At 39.5% G+C, this 18,097-nt stretch overlaps 1 protein-coding gene across 1 annotated transcript in view; it reads left to right on the top strand.

Annotated features, from left to right (window-relative positions):
* eipr1 (EARP complex and GARP complex interacting protein 1) overlaps positions 1–18,097 on the top strand; it is a 100,218-nt gene that overhangs the window by 44,676 nt on the left and 37,445 nt on the right. Inside the window, exon 5 of the mRNA XM_079833226.1 lies at positions 13,940–14,039. Within this exon, the coding sequence (XP_079689352.1) occupies positions 13,940–14,039 (100 nt within the window). The remainder of the gene's footprint in view (positions 1–13,939; positions 14,040–18,097) is intronic.

Here is an 18,097-nt window from a genome sequence, read left to right as displayed (position 1 = left end):
GTTTGTCCAGGTGAATGTTGAGGTTACCAAGGACTTCAAGTGGAAAGAAACTCTCAGGAAAGAAAACGGCAGCATACACTATATTGCCAAAGGTATTGGGACACCCCTCCAAATCATTGAATACAGGTGTTTCTATCACTTCCATGGCCAAAGGTGTATAAAATCAAGCACCTAGACATGCAGACGCTTCTACAATCATTTGTGAAAGAATGGGTCAGTGAACTCAAGTGTGGTACCTAGACATGTGCCGGTAAACGGTAATACGATATACCGCAATAATGAACATGCACAATATTGTTATCGTGGGCACTTCAAAATACCGTGAATAATTATTTATTACGAATTATTCAGATTTTTAGAATGTATTTTAAGAATACTTTACCCATCAACCGTTTAAAATGAACAACGCGTCAAAGAGGAACGCACACTGATGTAAACAGACCGTTCATGAGCCGAGCACATGGCGGAAGATGCACTGAAGTGCACATTCACTTTCAGACAGCAGAGGGCGCTGATGGAACAGCAGAAATGCAGCCGTTTCCCCAGTAACCACAATCCGGTCATCATCATCACATAACCTAATACTTAAAGACTTAGTCATTTTCAAACTTAAATTTTTTTTTTTAAGTTTAAATTACATGCCCTAGATATTGTTTGAATATGTTCTGACAGTTGTTCAATCACACACTTTACAATATGGCTCCATTATTTAACATTAGTTCATTCATTAACAAACTGACAATGAAAAACACTTCTAAAGCATGTATTAATCTTAGTTAAATGTACATTTCAGCATTTAATAACACATTATTAAAATCAAAAGTTGTAACTGTATTATTTAATGGACCTGAGCTAACTAACTAACAGATGCTTTTTTAAACTAACATTATCAAAGAAGAATAACTTCTGTAAAAATGTAGCTATTCGCTCTTTGTTAATGTTAATGCATTAACTGGTGAGACATTATTGTAAAGTGTTACCTATTGTTCTTTATAATTCTTTAGCACTTTAATCTGTTTCAAATATTTGTTTACTTTATACATTTTTGTGTATTGCTTTATTGTATGTAAATGTTTGGTTCTTTTGTTATAAGAAAGTTTTTAAACCTGTTATAGTATGACAACACTTTTTTTGCAACTTTTTTTTTAAATATCGTGATAATACCGGATACCGTGATAAAAGCTTCAGCAATTAATCGCAACATGAAAATTTGATACCGGCACATGCCTAGTGGTACCTTGATAGGTTGCCACCTGGGCAATAAGTCAATTCGTGAAATTTCCTCACTACTAAATATTCCACGTCTAACTGTTAGTGGTAATATAACAAAGTGGAAGCAATTGGGAACAACAGCAACTCAGCCATGAAGTGGTAGGCCACGTAAAATCGCTGAGGGTCACAGTGCGCAGAAGTCACCAACTTTCTTCAGAGTCAAGAGCTACAGACCTCCAGACTTTGTGTGGCCATCAGATGAACTCAAGAACAGTGTGTAGAGCTTCATGGAATGGGTTTCCATTGCCGAGTAGCTCATCCCCAAGTGCAATGCAAAGCATGGGATGCAGTGGGGTAAAGCACGCCACCACTGGACTCTAGAGCAGTGGAGATGTGTTCTCTGGAGTGACAAATCATGCTTCTCTGTCTGGCAATCCCATGCCTGACTGCATTGTGCCAAGTGTAAATTTTGGTGGTTTTGTTTTTCAGGTGTTGGGCTTGGCCTCTTAGTTCCAGTGAAATTAACTCTTAAAGCTGCACTGTGTGATATTTTCCCCCATCTAGTGGTGAAAAGGTATATGACCATCCAGTGAATTTTAGTTTCTGTTCCTCTCAATTCCGATTTCGTTTCAACTTCTACGGTGGCCGATTTAGTCCAAGATTAACATGGCTTCCAGTTCGACCTCGTCCACATTCGACACGGTGCCTGTGGGATATTCTGTGCGCAGTGGGATGGTTGGAACTCAACTGGCCTAATTATTCGGCTAGAAAGAACTGCAGCTAATCCAGAGTGAACTTTGATGATAGTAATGTTTATTCAGTCATCCAATTGCAAGGCATAAACAGGTTTGCGTGGATATGTACATAAATGTGGTTTCTGTGAGAGAACAAATAAGGATGGTAAATATACATACACAGTTAAGAACTGTATAACTATACTTATAAGTTACATTTGTATAATGTAACCGTAAACCAGAGCTTATTGTACCATAGGCGCTAAATGCAGCTGCATTAAAAGGAGCGGAGCTGCCGCTGCTGCTGCTAACAAGCGGTGTCCGGTTACAAAAGTGTGTGCGCCGCTTTAACGTTAGCACTGCAGTGCGCTCTGTATAACAATTGTTAATGTGCCGATCAGACCTGATACATATTTCCATCAAAATACATTACAAGCAAATATTCTCTATAAACGAATAAACATTGTTGATAACAAAATAACTGAATGATTATTCAAATAGGTGAGCATTACGCTATTGTATGTTGACACAAACATACTTCTGAGGTGACATCAACTGAATTACACGATGACACACTCTGAAACACATCTACAATGACAATAACTATTATTACTCACGGAGTTATTAACGCACAGAAATACCACACAAGGAAAAACAGACTTTTGAGGAATAAACAAGCCAGGAAAACTCTGTTACTGGACGCTGCTGAGATGAAAACTCTCTGCGCATGCACCAGACAAGTCTGAACAAGTTGACGCGCACATGCGCGAGGCAGAGAATTTTGTACAGTGCCATCAAGTATTAAAACCGGTTAAAACGCGAAAGGCGAAGCTTGAATTTATGGGTATGTCCCTCTTTGGCTAATGTACTTTCAAGATGGAGGGGCAACATGGCGACCACCGTTAGATCCCATTACCTTATGTATTTTCAATGGCATATTATAAACTTACGAGAATACTTTATTACTTGAAAGAAGTAAATATACATGAATGAGCACATATATTTTTGAAAGAACTAAGTGTTTTTAGCTAAGAATAGACTAAAAAAGTTACACAGTGTAGCTTTAATGTTTCAACATACCAAGACATTTTGGATAATTTCATGCTCCCAACTTTGTGCATCGGCCCATAAAGACATGGATGAGTGAGTTTGGTGTGGAGGAACTTGAGTGGCCTGCACAGAGTCCTGACCTCAACCTGATAGAACACCTTTGGGATGAATTAGAGCGAAGACTGAGAGCCAGGCCTTCTCGTCCAACATCAGTGCCTGACCTCACAAATGCGCTTCTAGAAGAATGATCAGAATGCCCATAAACACACTCCTAAACCTTGTGGAAAGCCTTCCCAGAAGAGCAGAAGCTGTTGAAGGGTGGGCCAACTCCATATTAAACACGACGGATTAAGAATGGGATGTCATAAAATGACGCGATTCGCGTGAGTGATTTACATGTTAAGTCAATGCAAAGACGCGAATAGACATTCTGCGGTGCGATTCGCGTGAATGATGCAGCGCGTTAACCAATCAGGAGCTTTCTCTAGTAGTGACAACAATGAGGAGAAAATCTGTATATTAATATCTGGTTCAGGCAAGTATGCATATGATTATCACTGTGATAACATTAAATGACATGAAACACAACCCAGTCTCTTTTTGTTAAATGCAAGTTTATGTACAGAGGTGGACAAAGTACACAACTCCATTACTCGAGTAAAAGTAAAAGTACTACTGGTCAAATATTACTCCGTTACAAGTGAATGTTGTAAAAAACTATTTTTACTTAAGTAAAAGTACAGAAGTACTTGTTTATAAAAGTACTTAAGTATCAAAAATAAATTTCCTTTTTTATGTCAATGCATTATTTTATTATTGTTGAGTTGTTGTATGAATGCACGCTATAGCCATCATGGTGGTTTAACCCAGTCAGTGATGCTCAAAACTTGTATAAAAGTTACAAAGCTGCTGTCAATTTAAGGCAGAATGCACAAATCCTATACACTGATACACATCCGATATTCCCCCAACTGTTTACGTTCACTTAAGACATAATCAACTTTGTTTACGTGAATACTTTCCAAAATGAAAATTATTTCAATTATTGGTCTGTTTAAGTGCAAAAAAACGCAAAAGAAAGCTCTATTCAGTACCCGTGCTCTGGCATCTGAGAGGCACAAAAACCAGACTGAACTGAGCTCTTTCATCATGCTTTTTCAGATTCATCCATATGTCTATGCTTCTCTTTCTCCCAGACATTTACATTTTGAACATTTTATGAGACATTCATCAAGTGTATGCCAACGAAACTAATCTTTAATCTTTTCAGAAAACTTAAACTTACTTTCTAATATGGCCATGGGTGCACACACTGTGCCGAGGAACTGTCTTCTTCCATTTTGCTATAAACTGATCAGTGTTCAAAAAATGTTGGGAAATTATGACCCTAAAAAAGTGATTACTTATAGGCTGTCTGCAAAAAAAAAAAAAAAACTTTTAAAGAAGAACAAAAATCATCCACTGACTTGCAAAGCTGCTACAGAAACGACTTTCAACTTCGAGGACCTTGGAAGAAATGTAGTGGAGTAAAAAAGTACGATATTTGTCTTTCAAATGTAGTGAAGTTAAAGTAAAAGCTTCCCTAAAAAATAATACTTCAGTAAATTACAGATACTTAAAAAGTGTACTTAAGTACTCAAGTAAATGTACTTAGTTACTGTCCACCTCTGTTTATGTATGATCAATAATAAAAAGTATAAGTAAAAGGTATAATAAGCTATACATGAAATAAAGCAAACAATTCAGTCAAACATTCAAAGTCAGTGCTAGTCGGCTACAACGGTAACGTAAAGTCAAATAGCCTAAAAATAAAACAGTAATGAAACTTCACTTTGCCCTCAGCCTAAACGATTTGCCAGGGAACAAATTATAGATCCATGAGACCAAAGATCGCCCGTTACATACACAAGACGAGTTATAGCTCGAGACACCACAGAGACGTCAGAGCCAGCGGCAGACGTCTGAAGGACTGGCCGAGGAAAGGCTGCTCTCGCCGGGGTTAATGAGCGCTGATCGCCGCTGATCCACTGGAGCTCACAACTCCGAAAACGCCAGATAAAATGTTCAAATAGGCGCTCTCTTTATAAATAAACCACAGATTTGGGCTTTAAACAACTACATTATCGCCTGAAAAAGTCTTAAAACTATGTTTTGTCACACATTAACAGTAGAAATTTAACAAAAAAGACGTGTAAACACAGCCCATGTCAGCCATTTCTCAACGAGACGAGCCGGCCGGCAGAAGCCCCGCCCATGACGCGAATTTGCGTCTGTTGTGAAGTGAATTCCACGCGAGAATGAAGCGAGTAAACTCAAAATGTTCAAGCGTCCAACTTTGCGCGATTAGCGCAAATTATTTGCTTCATTCGCGTCCGGTGTGAGCGCTACATAAGAGACATAAAATAAAAATACTACTGTGAAATGTCCTGCACAAGTGGTGCTTGAGAAGGTGGTTTCAGGTCGAGCAGCTTGTTCATCTTGACAATCATTATCGGACTCGGGCTTGAATTGATATTGCAAAACAGATGCCTTAACATAGTTACAGTTGTGTGTACATCTCCTTTTTACAGCACAGAGAGCTGAAACATGCCAGTTATGGCATGGGCCAATACACACTCTTAGCGGTAGACCAATCACAACAGACTGGGGCCAGCTGACCCAGAGCAGAGTAGGCTTTTCTGATGGCAGGTTTTAAAGAAACCGAAATGAAACCAGAGTGTTCAGACAAAGGGTGAAAACCGGTGCTGCGACAATGTAAATTACAAGATTTTTTTAACATACAAAGAGTTTTAGAACATTCATGTAAACTTGTTCTAGTAGACCCCCTAAACAAAATGATGAACCTGTAATTGAAATTATGAACCCTTTAAGAAAATAGAAAACCTATCTACCCACCTTGTCCAGTAGGGCAAGGGGACTGTGTTTAAAATGAATGGTCTTAATGGTTCAGCAGCCACCTGAAGGCCACACCAGCACTTCAGGCCACCTGTCACAAGCTGAAAGGTTAGTTGAGAGCAGTCGATCAGTCATGTCTGCCTGGAAGGTTCAAGGCCTGCATGGCATCCAAGGGTATTTAGCCTGTTGTTGGTGTATGTGGTTGGGTAAGCAGGTTAGCAGCTTTCACCAGAGCTATGAAGCAACAGTTGCCCTTAATATCTCTGGCAATTAAGGTAATGTAGTACAAGGACGGCAAAGATACCCATTCTGGGATGGGAGAGGCTGGAGCGTGAGTCCACTTTTGAAAGAGCTGGTGAACAGCCAGGACCAGAAATCAAGTTCTTGCATCTGTACATGACAGGCAGGTCTCCCTAATGAACTACCAAATAAATTATTCTGGTCTTTGAGGCAAACAAGAGCATCCTTCTTTTAGAGACGATTGGTCTTTGGGAGGATAATTTGAATGAAACCCATACTAGGAAAATGGTCTAGGGAGACGATTTGGCCAGTGACTGTTGCAAAAAAAGGGCTGGCAGTTTGGAATTTAAGCCGCGTTTCCACCGAAATTACCCGGAACAATTTGTACCAGGAACTTTTTTTACAGGAACTTTTTTTCCCCCAGATCTGCTACTGCCTGCGTTTCCACTGCGGTCTAAAGTACCGGGAGGATTAGGCAAATTAGTCCGGTGATGTAGGACAGCGCGCGGCTGCTCCTCCCAGTCAGAGACGGACAGTAATCATTTTTGCGCAATACTGTCTGCAACAATAACGAGGAGCAGCGCTGCTTTTGGTAGTTATGTATTGGTTTAATAAAGAGGTCATTAACAAAATGGCGGAAAAGAGGAGAAGAGACGAGCACTGATACTATAGCGTATTCTGAAAGCTCATAAAGCTAGATTTTATGTTATTATCAGGTATTATGGACATTGACCATGAGATAGCTGAGACGAACGCGCGCCATCGGACAGAAAGAGCAAGACCGATATTTACTGAACGCCGAACAAACCTCGCAAGACTTTTAAAAATGCCGGTTGAAACAAAATGCTGCGTGAGCTCAACCAATCAGCATGTTCAGCGCCCAAGTCCCACCCTCGAAAGGTCCCGAACTTTGAAAAAGTACCACCTCGGGAGCAGGGCCGTTTGGAGGGGGAAATATTTACCCAAAGTTCCTGGGGAAAGTTCCTGCGGTGGAAACACGGCTTTTCACAACAGTTTTTCACAAGGCCATGGTCATCGGCCATGACAGGAACCATGAGAGTGAAAAGTAATACCCAGCTGAAAACACCTAGAAAAGGCTTATAAGGACAGGATAGCCATGGCGAACAGCATAATGGCGTGACCTTTCCTGGGTGAGGGTGAATGATGTTGAACAGAGCAGCTTGGCTGGGTTGTGTAGTCACAGTTTGGGAGGCTTTTGACACCATTGCCAAAGTCATGGATTTAGGTCCAACACTTACTGTCAGCCAGTTTAGAGACCAGAATGTAATTGATGATCCAAAGGTTGGGGAGAAGACAATTGGAGGCATTTGTGTATGTGCTCAAGGCATGTGTGATTTGCACTAATCTAGCCATGAAATTGAAGAAGCGGGACAAGTAGCAAAATAGATATTGGTAGTAGAAGGACATGATTTTCCTTGCACTGTAAACCATAAAGAAGCTGAACTGCTGCACTGTGGTTTACAAAGTTGATCATATTGAGGTGTATTTTATGGACCTTCATGTTTACACTTACTTGGCCTCATTCATGAAACACAAGCGGAACAATTTTTACATTTTTGGATTCATGAAAATGTTCGTATTTTCAAAATGTTAGTTGGTACGAAAGAAATGTACACCTCCTCCCTACCACGTGTAAATGGTGCGTAATACATTTGATCGTTCTATGTTATAATTTAGGCAAACTGATTAAATATGTACCATAATATATCACAAGTTGATTTGCCATGTCTTTTTATTTTTTTTTTACTGTTCAACTCTGGGTAATAGGCAGCGCTCGTCACAGTCACTTTTTACCCGGCCGTCCAATCACAGTGGAGGAGAGGCGGCACAAATATTACACCGACCAATCATCCGACTCGTAAACAGACTGAACAGCAATAATGGAGAAGTTAATACTGCTTTTTACTGCATTTTTATATTCAGTAATATTGTTTCAAATGAGATACTAGTAACACATTACTGCCATGGATATTCTGTATCATAGCAACCAAAGTATTTCAGCTGGAAAAACGCTGCACTTGAAAAGTTCTTTCAATCGCCACCAGCTGGCCGTTCTCAGAAGAGCACCAGGCGTTTTTTGGCTGGCTAAAAATGCTTTGGTGGACACACGATAATTGAATATTTAATGCTAGGCATATGGCCAATTAGTCTCTTTAGCATTTATGCAAAATACTGGAGCCAAACCTGAGAAAGAAGTCCAGAAGATTCCACAGCGTTCCTGGACACGTCATTTGCAGTTGTAACTCAGGGGCGGGGATTATGCTAATTATGAATGAGCGTGAACACACGTCCTATTTACAAATGTTTGGAATTCATTAATATACACACGTTTAACTACCGAATCCATGGTATATGAAGTGTTAGTGAATCCAGAGGAGAGTTTTCGTAAAGGTCCATTTTAATGCGCAAATTACTCCGAATTGGCTTTGTATTCACAAAAGTTTCATGAATGAGACCCAATGTATTTATATAGTCGGTATGGATTCAGGGGTATGTCTGTGTCTTTTGTGTATAATTAGGGTCTCCTAATGTGTTTGCTGCTGTGATATCTGTTGTTTAAGATGAATGACAAGTCTTGCTTCCTCATATCCCTGATTCTCACAAATGGCTCTTGCTGAACACAGCAACACATTATCCTTGGTGTTGGCTTAGTCAGCCAAAGACAAAATTCATTCCTACATGCCCCGAAATGCCCCAGAAAAAAATAAACTATTGTCATTGTTGTTGTACATGTCGATCAAATAGTGAAGATTCTGATCATGTGAGACTACTTTTAAAGTGCAGTAAGGCTGCCACTAACGACTATTTTTATATCGATTAATCTATTGGCTAATTTAATCGATTAATCTATCGACTAATTTATCGCAATAATTTTCAACAATTTTACTTCAAAACATTTAATTTAACTTGCAACGTTGGCATTCAGCAGTGTACTATAAAAAAGTATAAATGTAAACAAGCCCTTGACAAAATGCAAAACTAAAAGAGTAAAAATGTAAAAAGGTACAAATTTGTAAACCAACATAACAAAAAAAAAGAGAATATCAGCAAATACGTTTTATATAGAAAAGTGTTGTCACGATACCAAAATTATGACTTCGATACAATACCAGACTAAAATACCTCAATACCGATACTGAATCCATACCATGGCAAAAAAACAGTAAAAGTAATTTAATAATATGACAGAACTTACTATTCATTGTTTTAGGCTTTAAAACTCCCCCCTAAAAACTCACTAGGCCGGCATGTTCCTGCCCTGCTTCACACAGAAAATGAGGTCCGGCCCTTTAAGAGCTGCACGGACCAAATTCATTGTAACACCCGATTTCTCATTCAACTCTGTATACGTTCACTAAAGACATATCCGACTGCGTTTACCCGAATTCTCGCCTGGACATGCATTTTTATATATTTTTTGACCATTCAAACCCAATAATCAGCGAAACTGACATCGCAATCAGTCTGAGTGAAAGGCGTGTGTGTGGCTGCGCGTTTCAGGTCAGAGTCCGGCAGCACGAGCACGTCCCGGCCGTCCTACTTTTCTGTTGCTTTCTTTTTCCTGAGCTGCGCGTATATATTTGACTGTTCTGCTTCCATTGTTTAGTGAACGGTAGAAGCAGAGCTCACACACACATCCTCACTCCTGCTGTCACAGATCGACGCACATTAAGAAATACTGCTCTTGAGTGCTGTCATTTTTAAAGTACCGGTACTAATGCAATTTCATATCGTACCCAACTTACCCAGTTGAAATATAAGTCGTAAAAATATTGACGACTAATTAACAGCGTCGACGCAGTCGATTGTATCGACCAATCGCAACAGGCCTAAAGTGCAGCGTTTATGCCTTTCACAAACTTTTTCAGTTCTCTCTCATATAAATATGTGCCTGTATAAAAAATAACAATAATTCTGGCCAGGTGATAATACCTAGAGTATCAAAATCAATCCGGGCCGTATCCAGATCAGACGGTGGAGCTGCGCCCAGACATGAGCAACGCATCCCTGAAGTGTCTGCAAAGACTGTGTCAATTAGACTCCCCCCTGAAATTGCCTCATCGACACGGCATCCTCAATAAACCCGTCTCCGGCGTGATGACTCCGATCTTTCGCATATTGCAATTTAATAATTGTTTAATCGGCACGTCATCCTCAATAAACCCGTCTCCAGCGTGTTGCATCCGATCTTTCGAATATTTCGATCTAATATGACCTCATGACCTGTAAAGTTGCCAAATTAATAATAATCATACACTTTTTGTTAATTGGCCAGAGGAGAACTGGCACCCCGACTGAGCCTGGTTTCTCCCAAGGTTTATTTTTCTCCATTAGGTCACCTGATGGGGTTTTGGTTCCTTGCCGCTGTCGCCTTTGGCTTGGCTTGCTCAGTTGGGGACACCACATTTTCAACTAAATATCCAAATAAATTTAATTACTAAACTAGATTAAATACATCAACTATATTACTGATCCGCTCGCATTGTCACTGTATGATAATTGAAATGAGCTGATGACATCACCGTTTTTCTCCAGAGCGTCTGTACAGCCGAATCAAATTCTGTTGCATTATTTTCCTGTTTAACACTGGGAAGCTGCTTTGAAACAATTGGCATTGTAAAAAGCGCTATATAAATAAAGTTGACTTGACTTTTGAAAACATTCCAATTTATGCTCCCCTGAAGAAAAAAGAAGAAAAAATGTACCCCAGAAAAGTCTCACAGAATAGAATTGGTTCATTGTGAAAGCTGGTGGACGCCTCTTAATCAATGCCCATTGAGCACTTTGTGGCCAATGGAGCATTTGTGAGAATTTGTGCACAGGACGTGCTGAGCGCACAGTGATGGCAGCGTGAGACAGGCTAATGGCTGTGTGATGGGTTATCAGAGCCACCGCTGCTAGATCAATTGGAGCCTGAGAAGAAACGAAAGCAAACTGTGTTATATAGGTCAGTCAATACTTTCAGTAATGATGGAGTAATCTCTGCGATGTTCGGAGGCCAGTCCATGCTCACACACCTTTATACTGTGGGCATTTGCTACACATGGGCTCCCTCGCAACACCTCTCCTCCTACTTTGCCTTCTTCCCCCAAACCATTTACCCAAACATCTTATCTACACTTCTTTCTGGTTAGTTTTATATATATATATATATTCAATGTAGTGCAGTGGTAACTAAAAATAGTGGGGCTACTAACTATTTTTTCAGTAGCATCGTGTTCCTTGTCCAGTTATGAACTAAATATTTAGTTAAAAGGTGTTGTTTATTGTTTTTAAGTCTTTTTTTGTTGTTTCATTATTGAATATTTTGGGGCTGCAACAACAAATCGATAATAATCGATAATGAAAACCATCGACAGCGATTCTCATTATCGATTAGTCGGGTCTGCCCTCTGTGAACGCAAAGAAAACTTCCACCAGTCTCGTCAAATTACTGAACTGAATAACACATTTCGATGGGCAAAATGCGCAATAAATGCAATAAAAATAGTGGAGTGGAAACTTTCTGTATAAATATATTCTGTATTTTAAGCTTCAAGCTAATGCATTAGCGGCTAAAATAGCCTGTCATGCGCTTTGACAGATGTGTGTGCGTCTGCGTCCTCAGCGCAAAACGTTCATTTTACAGGTTATATCCTTGTATGTAAATGTTACTATTTCCATTTTGCATGAAAGCGCGTCCTGACACGACAGCTTCAAACTTCACTGAACGAGCGCCGGCTTCAAACAGACAGAACCCAGTAGAGAGGGAGACAGTTAATATTCAGCACAAAAACATTCATTTAGCTGACATATCTGCTGTTGAACGCTAAATTTAGGTTTAAAAGTCAACATGTAATTAACATATTTTCTGAGAGTAGTAACTGTAAAGGGATAACGGCGTGCAATTTAAATATAAATGTAAGATGTTTCCTATAGCCTATTTAGGATAAAGAAATGACAGTAACAGTTACAGTTAAACTATGGATTTGTTATAAAACCATGGTTCATTTTTGTATATTTTGTCATTTGTATGATATATTCACTATGCATGTTTTCATAGCACTCAACTGACATGTTTGTTTGAAGGACAGCATCGGGCAGGATGTGGAATAGTGTGTTTTGTCAATGAAAAATTGGCTTTTTATTCGATTAATCGAAAAAATAATCGACAAACGAATCGATTATCAAAATAACTGTTAGTGCAGCCCTAGTTTACTTGTAGAGTTGTAGACATACTAGGTAAAATGTTAAGGTTATACTCATTTTAACGTTGGTAAAATGGGCAAGCGTAAGGATTTGAGTGAGTTTGACAAGGGCCAAATTGTGATGGCTAGACGACTGGGTCAGAGCATCTCCAAAACTGCAGCTCTTGTGGGGTGTTCCCGGTCTGCAGTGGTCAGTCTCTATCAAAAGTGCTCCAAAGAAGGACCAGTGTTGAACCGGCCACAGGGTCATGGGCGGCCGAGGCTCATTGATGCACGTGGGGAGCGAAGCCTGGCCCGTGTGGTCCGATCAAACAGAAGCTCGGAGCTCAAATTGCTCAAGAAGTTAATGCTGGTTCTGATAGAAAGGTGTCAGAATACACAGAGCATCTCAGTTTGTTGTGTATGGGGCGGCACAGCCGCAGACCAGTGCCCATGCTGACCCCTGACCCCCGCCCAAAGCACCAACAGTGGCACGAGAGCATCAGAACTGGACCACGGAGCAATGGAAGAAGGCGGCCTGGTCTGATGATCACGTGTTTGTGTAGTTTGTGCGTGGCTTACCTGGGGAACACGTGGCACCAGGTGCACTATGGGAAGAAGGCGTGGCGGCGGAGGCAGTGATGCTCTGGGCAATGTTCTGCTGGGAAACCTTGGGTCCTCCATCCTTGTGGATGTTACTTTGACACGTCCCACCTACCTAAGCATTGTTGAGACCATGTCCAGCCTTTCATGGAAACGGTATTCCCTGTGGCTGTGGCTCTTTCAGCAGATAATGCGCCGCCACAAAGCACAAATGCTTCAGGAATGGTTTGAGGAGCACAACAAGTTTGAGGCGTTGACTTGGCCTCCAAATTCCCCAGATCTCAATCCAATCGAGCATCTGTGGGATGTGCTGAACAAACAAGTCCGATCCACCTTGCAACTTACAGGACTTAAAGGATCTGCTGCTAACATCTTGGTGCCAGATACCACAGCACACCTTCAGGGGTCTAGTGGAGTCCATGCCTCGACGGGTCAGGGCTGTTTTGGCAGCATAGGGAGACCAACACAATCATAATGTTATGCCTGATCGGTATATATATATGTAATTTGCTAAATTGTCATCTAGTGAATCTCTCTCAGACAGTACCTGCTGGATCTGTTTTGGTGTATGACATTAAAGTTAAGCATGTAAAAATAGTGCTACAGGCCACTGACTCGTCCATCAGAAAGGCTATAGTCCATATCTATTATCCATATTATAGTCCATATCTATAATCCATAAAATCCAATCTTAGTGATTTATATCCATATTAAATACTGGCATTTGAACATGTCTTTGCCAATTGTTTTCTCTCACACAGATGTTTTCTGCCGTGTGGATCTCCTGCATCTGATGTCTGGATAGCTAATGATAATAGATATGTAGACTGTGTAGTTTGGTTAATTGCTCATCATCAGATCATTCTTCATACACACACACACACACACACACACACACACACACACACACACACACGCATAGAGCAGCCTTCAAACATTATTCAACACTAACTTTCATCAAATGGTTTTGTATTTGTGATCAGCCATTGTCAATGTCCTCTCTCATGTCTCCTGCAGTGTATTATGGGAGCCCATGGGTGACGGGAAGCGTGTGATATCTCTGGCGGAAAACCACGTGCTGCTCTGGGACCTTCAGGAGAGCTCCAGCAAGGCCACGGTGAGATTCGTTATTCTCATAATTGCCGAGTTTCACAGCCCTGCTCTCAGTACTGCAGCTGTGACACTGGCACTGCATATCAATACAGGCCATCGTGTTCAGTTCCCTAACTGGGGAATTGTTTTATAGTTTGCACATACTTTAAGACTTTCTTTCTTCTGTGGAACACACACACAAAGATATTTCGAAGAATATTAATGTTTGATTTTTTTCCTAAAATGAAAGCATATGAACAGGGGCTGTCAAACTCTGAAAAAAAAGAAGAAGCAAAATACACACTGTAAGACGTCTGGAGGGCAAAAATAAAACCATGCCAATCTTTATCATTTTTGTCTGTGTCAGTGAAAAAATTAAACGCATGGCCATGAAAATTTGGGTCACTTGGGTTTGGAATGACACATTTTGAGTAGGTAAATGATAACAGAATTTTAATTAATAAAATATGAATTTAAATTATGAGCACAGACCAGCCATGGACCAGTGTTATTTTAGCGTCATTGAGATACTATTATCATTTTTATTAATATTATGAATTAAGTTTTTTTCATATTTTCCATTTTTCCAATTTTTAGTCATTTTGTTGCACGTTTTTGTCATTTTACTTAGATTGGTCTATTTTTTTTTAATTAATTTTAGTTTTAGTTGTTTTAGTACATCAATTTAAACATGAAAATGTTAAATTTTAGAGAATTTTTATTTTATTTCAAGTAACATACTTTTTTATGATTTTCATTTTAAAATAAATTTTTCTGGATTACATTTTAATGGTTAAATTAAATGGCAATAATTCAAATGGATGTCTAATCAAATCAATTGATACATTTTTAACCATTCAATAATTAACATTTTTACAATAATAGTTAAAATATTATGAAATGTTTTATTTTTTCCGAAATTCTGTGTTTTATGATTTAATACCAACACCAGTGGTTATCAAATGAATGCATAAAACGTTTTAAATTAAAAAAAAATAATTATTTTCATCATTTGAACAGTTACTAAATAAATACAACATACCTCGGTCACATTTTTTTAAATATTTGCAGGTGCGAAACTTTATAAAACAAAATAATCCATTGTATCCCAACTCTCCAAATCAATCCGTAATGGAATCGATACTTATACGTGACCCCCACAAGAAAGGAAACATTTCATATACTGTATACATGAAACACTATTCCAATTGACAAGTACATCAACCTTGGAGCACTTCAAATTTTCCTGGGAGGAAGATTTGGTTACTGAAATTTCAGAGGAGCAACGGGAGGCAGCCCTTAAACAGATTCATAGCTCATCTGTATGTGCAAGACATGGCCTCATACAATTCAAAGTAATACATCGTTTACACTGGTCTAAGCAAAAACTCAGTAAGATATTTCTAGATACAGACCCTTCATGCGAATCAAATCAGATTCTCACTGAAAAAGAAAGAAGAAAAATTGTATAAAGTCTGGCAACCTTTCATAGATTACTTTAATGACATTAACTCCCCTGGTGATAGTTAAATCTGATCCCTTAATGCAAATAATCAATTACTCGAAAAAGAGGCATACATTATTGCTGGAGGCATCTTTTAGTCCAATGTGTCCCCAAATGTATTTATATTATTTTATTTATTTATTTATTATAATTTTATTTTATATATATATATATATATATATATATATATATATATATATATATATATATATATATATATATATAATATATATAAATATAATTTTTTTTTTCTCCCCTTCAGATACACAGCATATATTGTATATTGCGTGTACGGTAGTGTTTGGTCTCCAATATTAAAGTGATGGTGAATGTTCAAAATTATTGAATCTGCAATGTTAAATGCTTTCTGTTAAATTTCGGAATATGCAAACCACACTGAAAGGAGAAATATCAACAGTTTCTGTGGAACAGTTTCTGGTGTCATGAACTGGCTTTTTAATTTTTTTATACTGTTGTCTGAGGTCAACTTTTTTCTGTTTGCGTGGTTTTTACATTCAGAAACATCATAATGAATAAGTAATAGGCTATTTTCTGCCATGGTTTTGAGGCTCTCTGAAAAACGATGAGCGTGCCGCACTGAAGACTTGGAAGCAAACGCCCACGGGCCACGGCTAGGATTGGATAAGATTTGCATATTAAATGAGCTTCAGCTCCCCTCAGTACATGTGGGAATTGTTTTGAAAGTGTCTGGAGAAACGCTCACAGGACTCGCAAAATATCTTTATCAAACAAACACGATTCATCTCTCATCCAGCCGTGATTGATTGGAATGTTATTTCTGTATTACTTGGCCTGCCTGATCAGTGGATATAACCGCGAACAGTACACACACAAACACACACGCGTGCACGCGCAAGTAAGGAATGTTACTTCACTATTTAAGATAGCCTGTCGGCAGGCTGAAAAACACATAGCCCCGGGGACGTTGGGCTTTTAAAAAAGTCAAGTCCGAGTCTGATCACGAATGAACCAATAACAGCTTCTCCAGCCTGTGACCGTGTGCTAAGGTATGTAATCAATAGATATCAAACCATCTGTAACAATGCAACACTAACACATATAAAAACATGTTTTACTCACATAAGTGTGTTGCACCATTCCTGTCGGATCCAATATAGAAGCACAGCATTGTGTTTTAATCTCAATATGTCTGCCAATCCAGTCTCGACCTGTGTCTTGTTTACAATCGATTCTGCAGTGAAATGAAGCGAACAAACGCGCAATGTCTTACGCACGTGAGCTGGAACCAGCATGTTTATTGCTCGATAGCGCGACCCGTTTAGCTCCACAAGTCGGTGGACGGACTTGAGGCGGCGCTTCTGCATCCTAGGACGTCAGTGGTCGACATATTCTGAGATCTCTCGTTTTCTGGGTCTGGTGTCTATAAAAGCTTTTCTTTGACTAACAAGGACGTTTTCAGCTCCGAAACTTACAGGATATTCTTATATCACAATTAATTTTATATATCAAAGGCTCAAGGGAAAGTTTATTTCTCAAGTCATCTTTAACTATGTATGTGTGTACGTGTTATTGTTAGAGGTGTTGAAATTATCTTATGGGTTATATGTGTGAATGATTAGGGTTGATTTATGTGTGTTGTGTGGTTTTGAGGTGTCTAACGAAAACCCAATTAATAAAGTATAACATTTTTTTAATAAATTAATGTTTTTGGGAAAACAACGTGCTGCACAACAGAGGTTTAGTCTTTTAATTAAAACATGGAGGGAAAATTGTGTGATGTTCTTTATTGTTTTAATAAACAGTGTTATTGTTATTGCTTTAAGAAGTGCATTCTACTGTACAGTAATATTTTTTCTGTCACCAAGTTAAACTGAACTTTCATATTTCAATAGCAATAGTCTTTATGCAGTTTAATATTCACAGACACTTGTCCATATTGTGATTTGATTAAGTGTACAGCCCTGCTTTTGATCCATTTTTATGACCGGATTCCACAATTCCGTCCGTGTTTTCGCATCTGATTGCAAATCATAGGCCGTAAAAGCCTGATAGTCTAGGAGGGTGGCTGAGTAAGAAACGGATGTTCATTAATAATCAGCTGCAGTCGTTACTAATTAATGCACTCACAGACTGCGGTGTCACAGGCCTTGGCGAACATGACCTTGACTCGACATCTGATGAGCCGTCACGTGCGGAAAAACACTCTCGCTCCCAACGGAGGCTGGAGAAAGGCCCGTCGTTGAAATCACACTGAGCCGCTCCATGAGGTCCCACTAATGTCAGCTTTGCATGCAAAGCGAGGGGAGGTTATCGAGTGGCAAGGCCTGCTGAGTGCAGCGCGCCCATTAAAGGCGAGAGAGAGGGAAACGAGGGGGAGGCAGACAGAGAAAGAGAGAGCGGGGATGTTCGGAAAGCTCTCGGCACAGCTAGATTCCAGCGGTGTCGTGGAGAATGCTAATCTGCCTCATGCAAATCCTTCCTCATGCCGCCCCCATCCTCACAACACACACACACACACACACTCGTCAACATCCCCCATCCGCTCATCCCTCTGTTCTTCAGAACAGCTCAGGTTGATGTGTTTATCACCACACTGC

This window comes from Gobio gobio (genome assembly GCF_949357685.1).
Source record: "Gobio gobio genome assembly, chromosome: 13".
Classification (NCBI taxonomy): domain Eukaryota; kingdom Metazoa; phylum Chordata; class Actinopteri; order Cypriniformes; family Gobionidae; genus Gobio; species Gobio gobio.
Note: the sequence above shows the minus strand (reverse complement) of the source record. Positions and strands in the feature narration are given on the sequence as shown.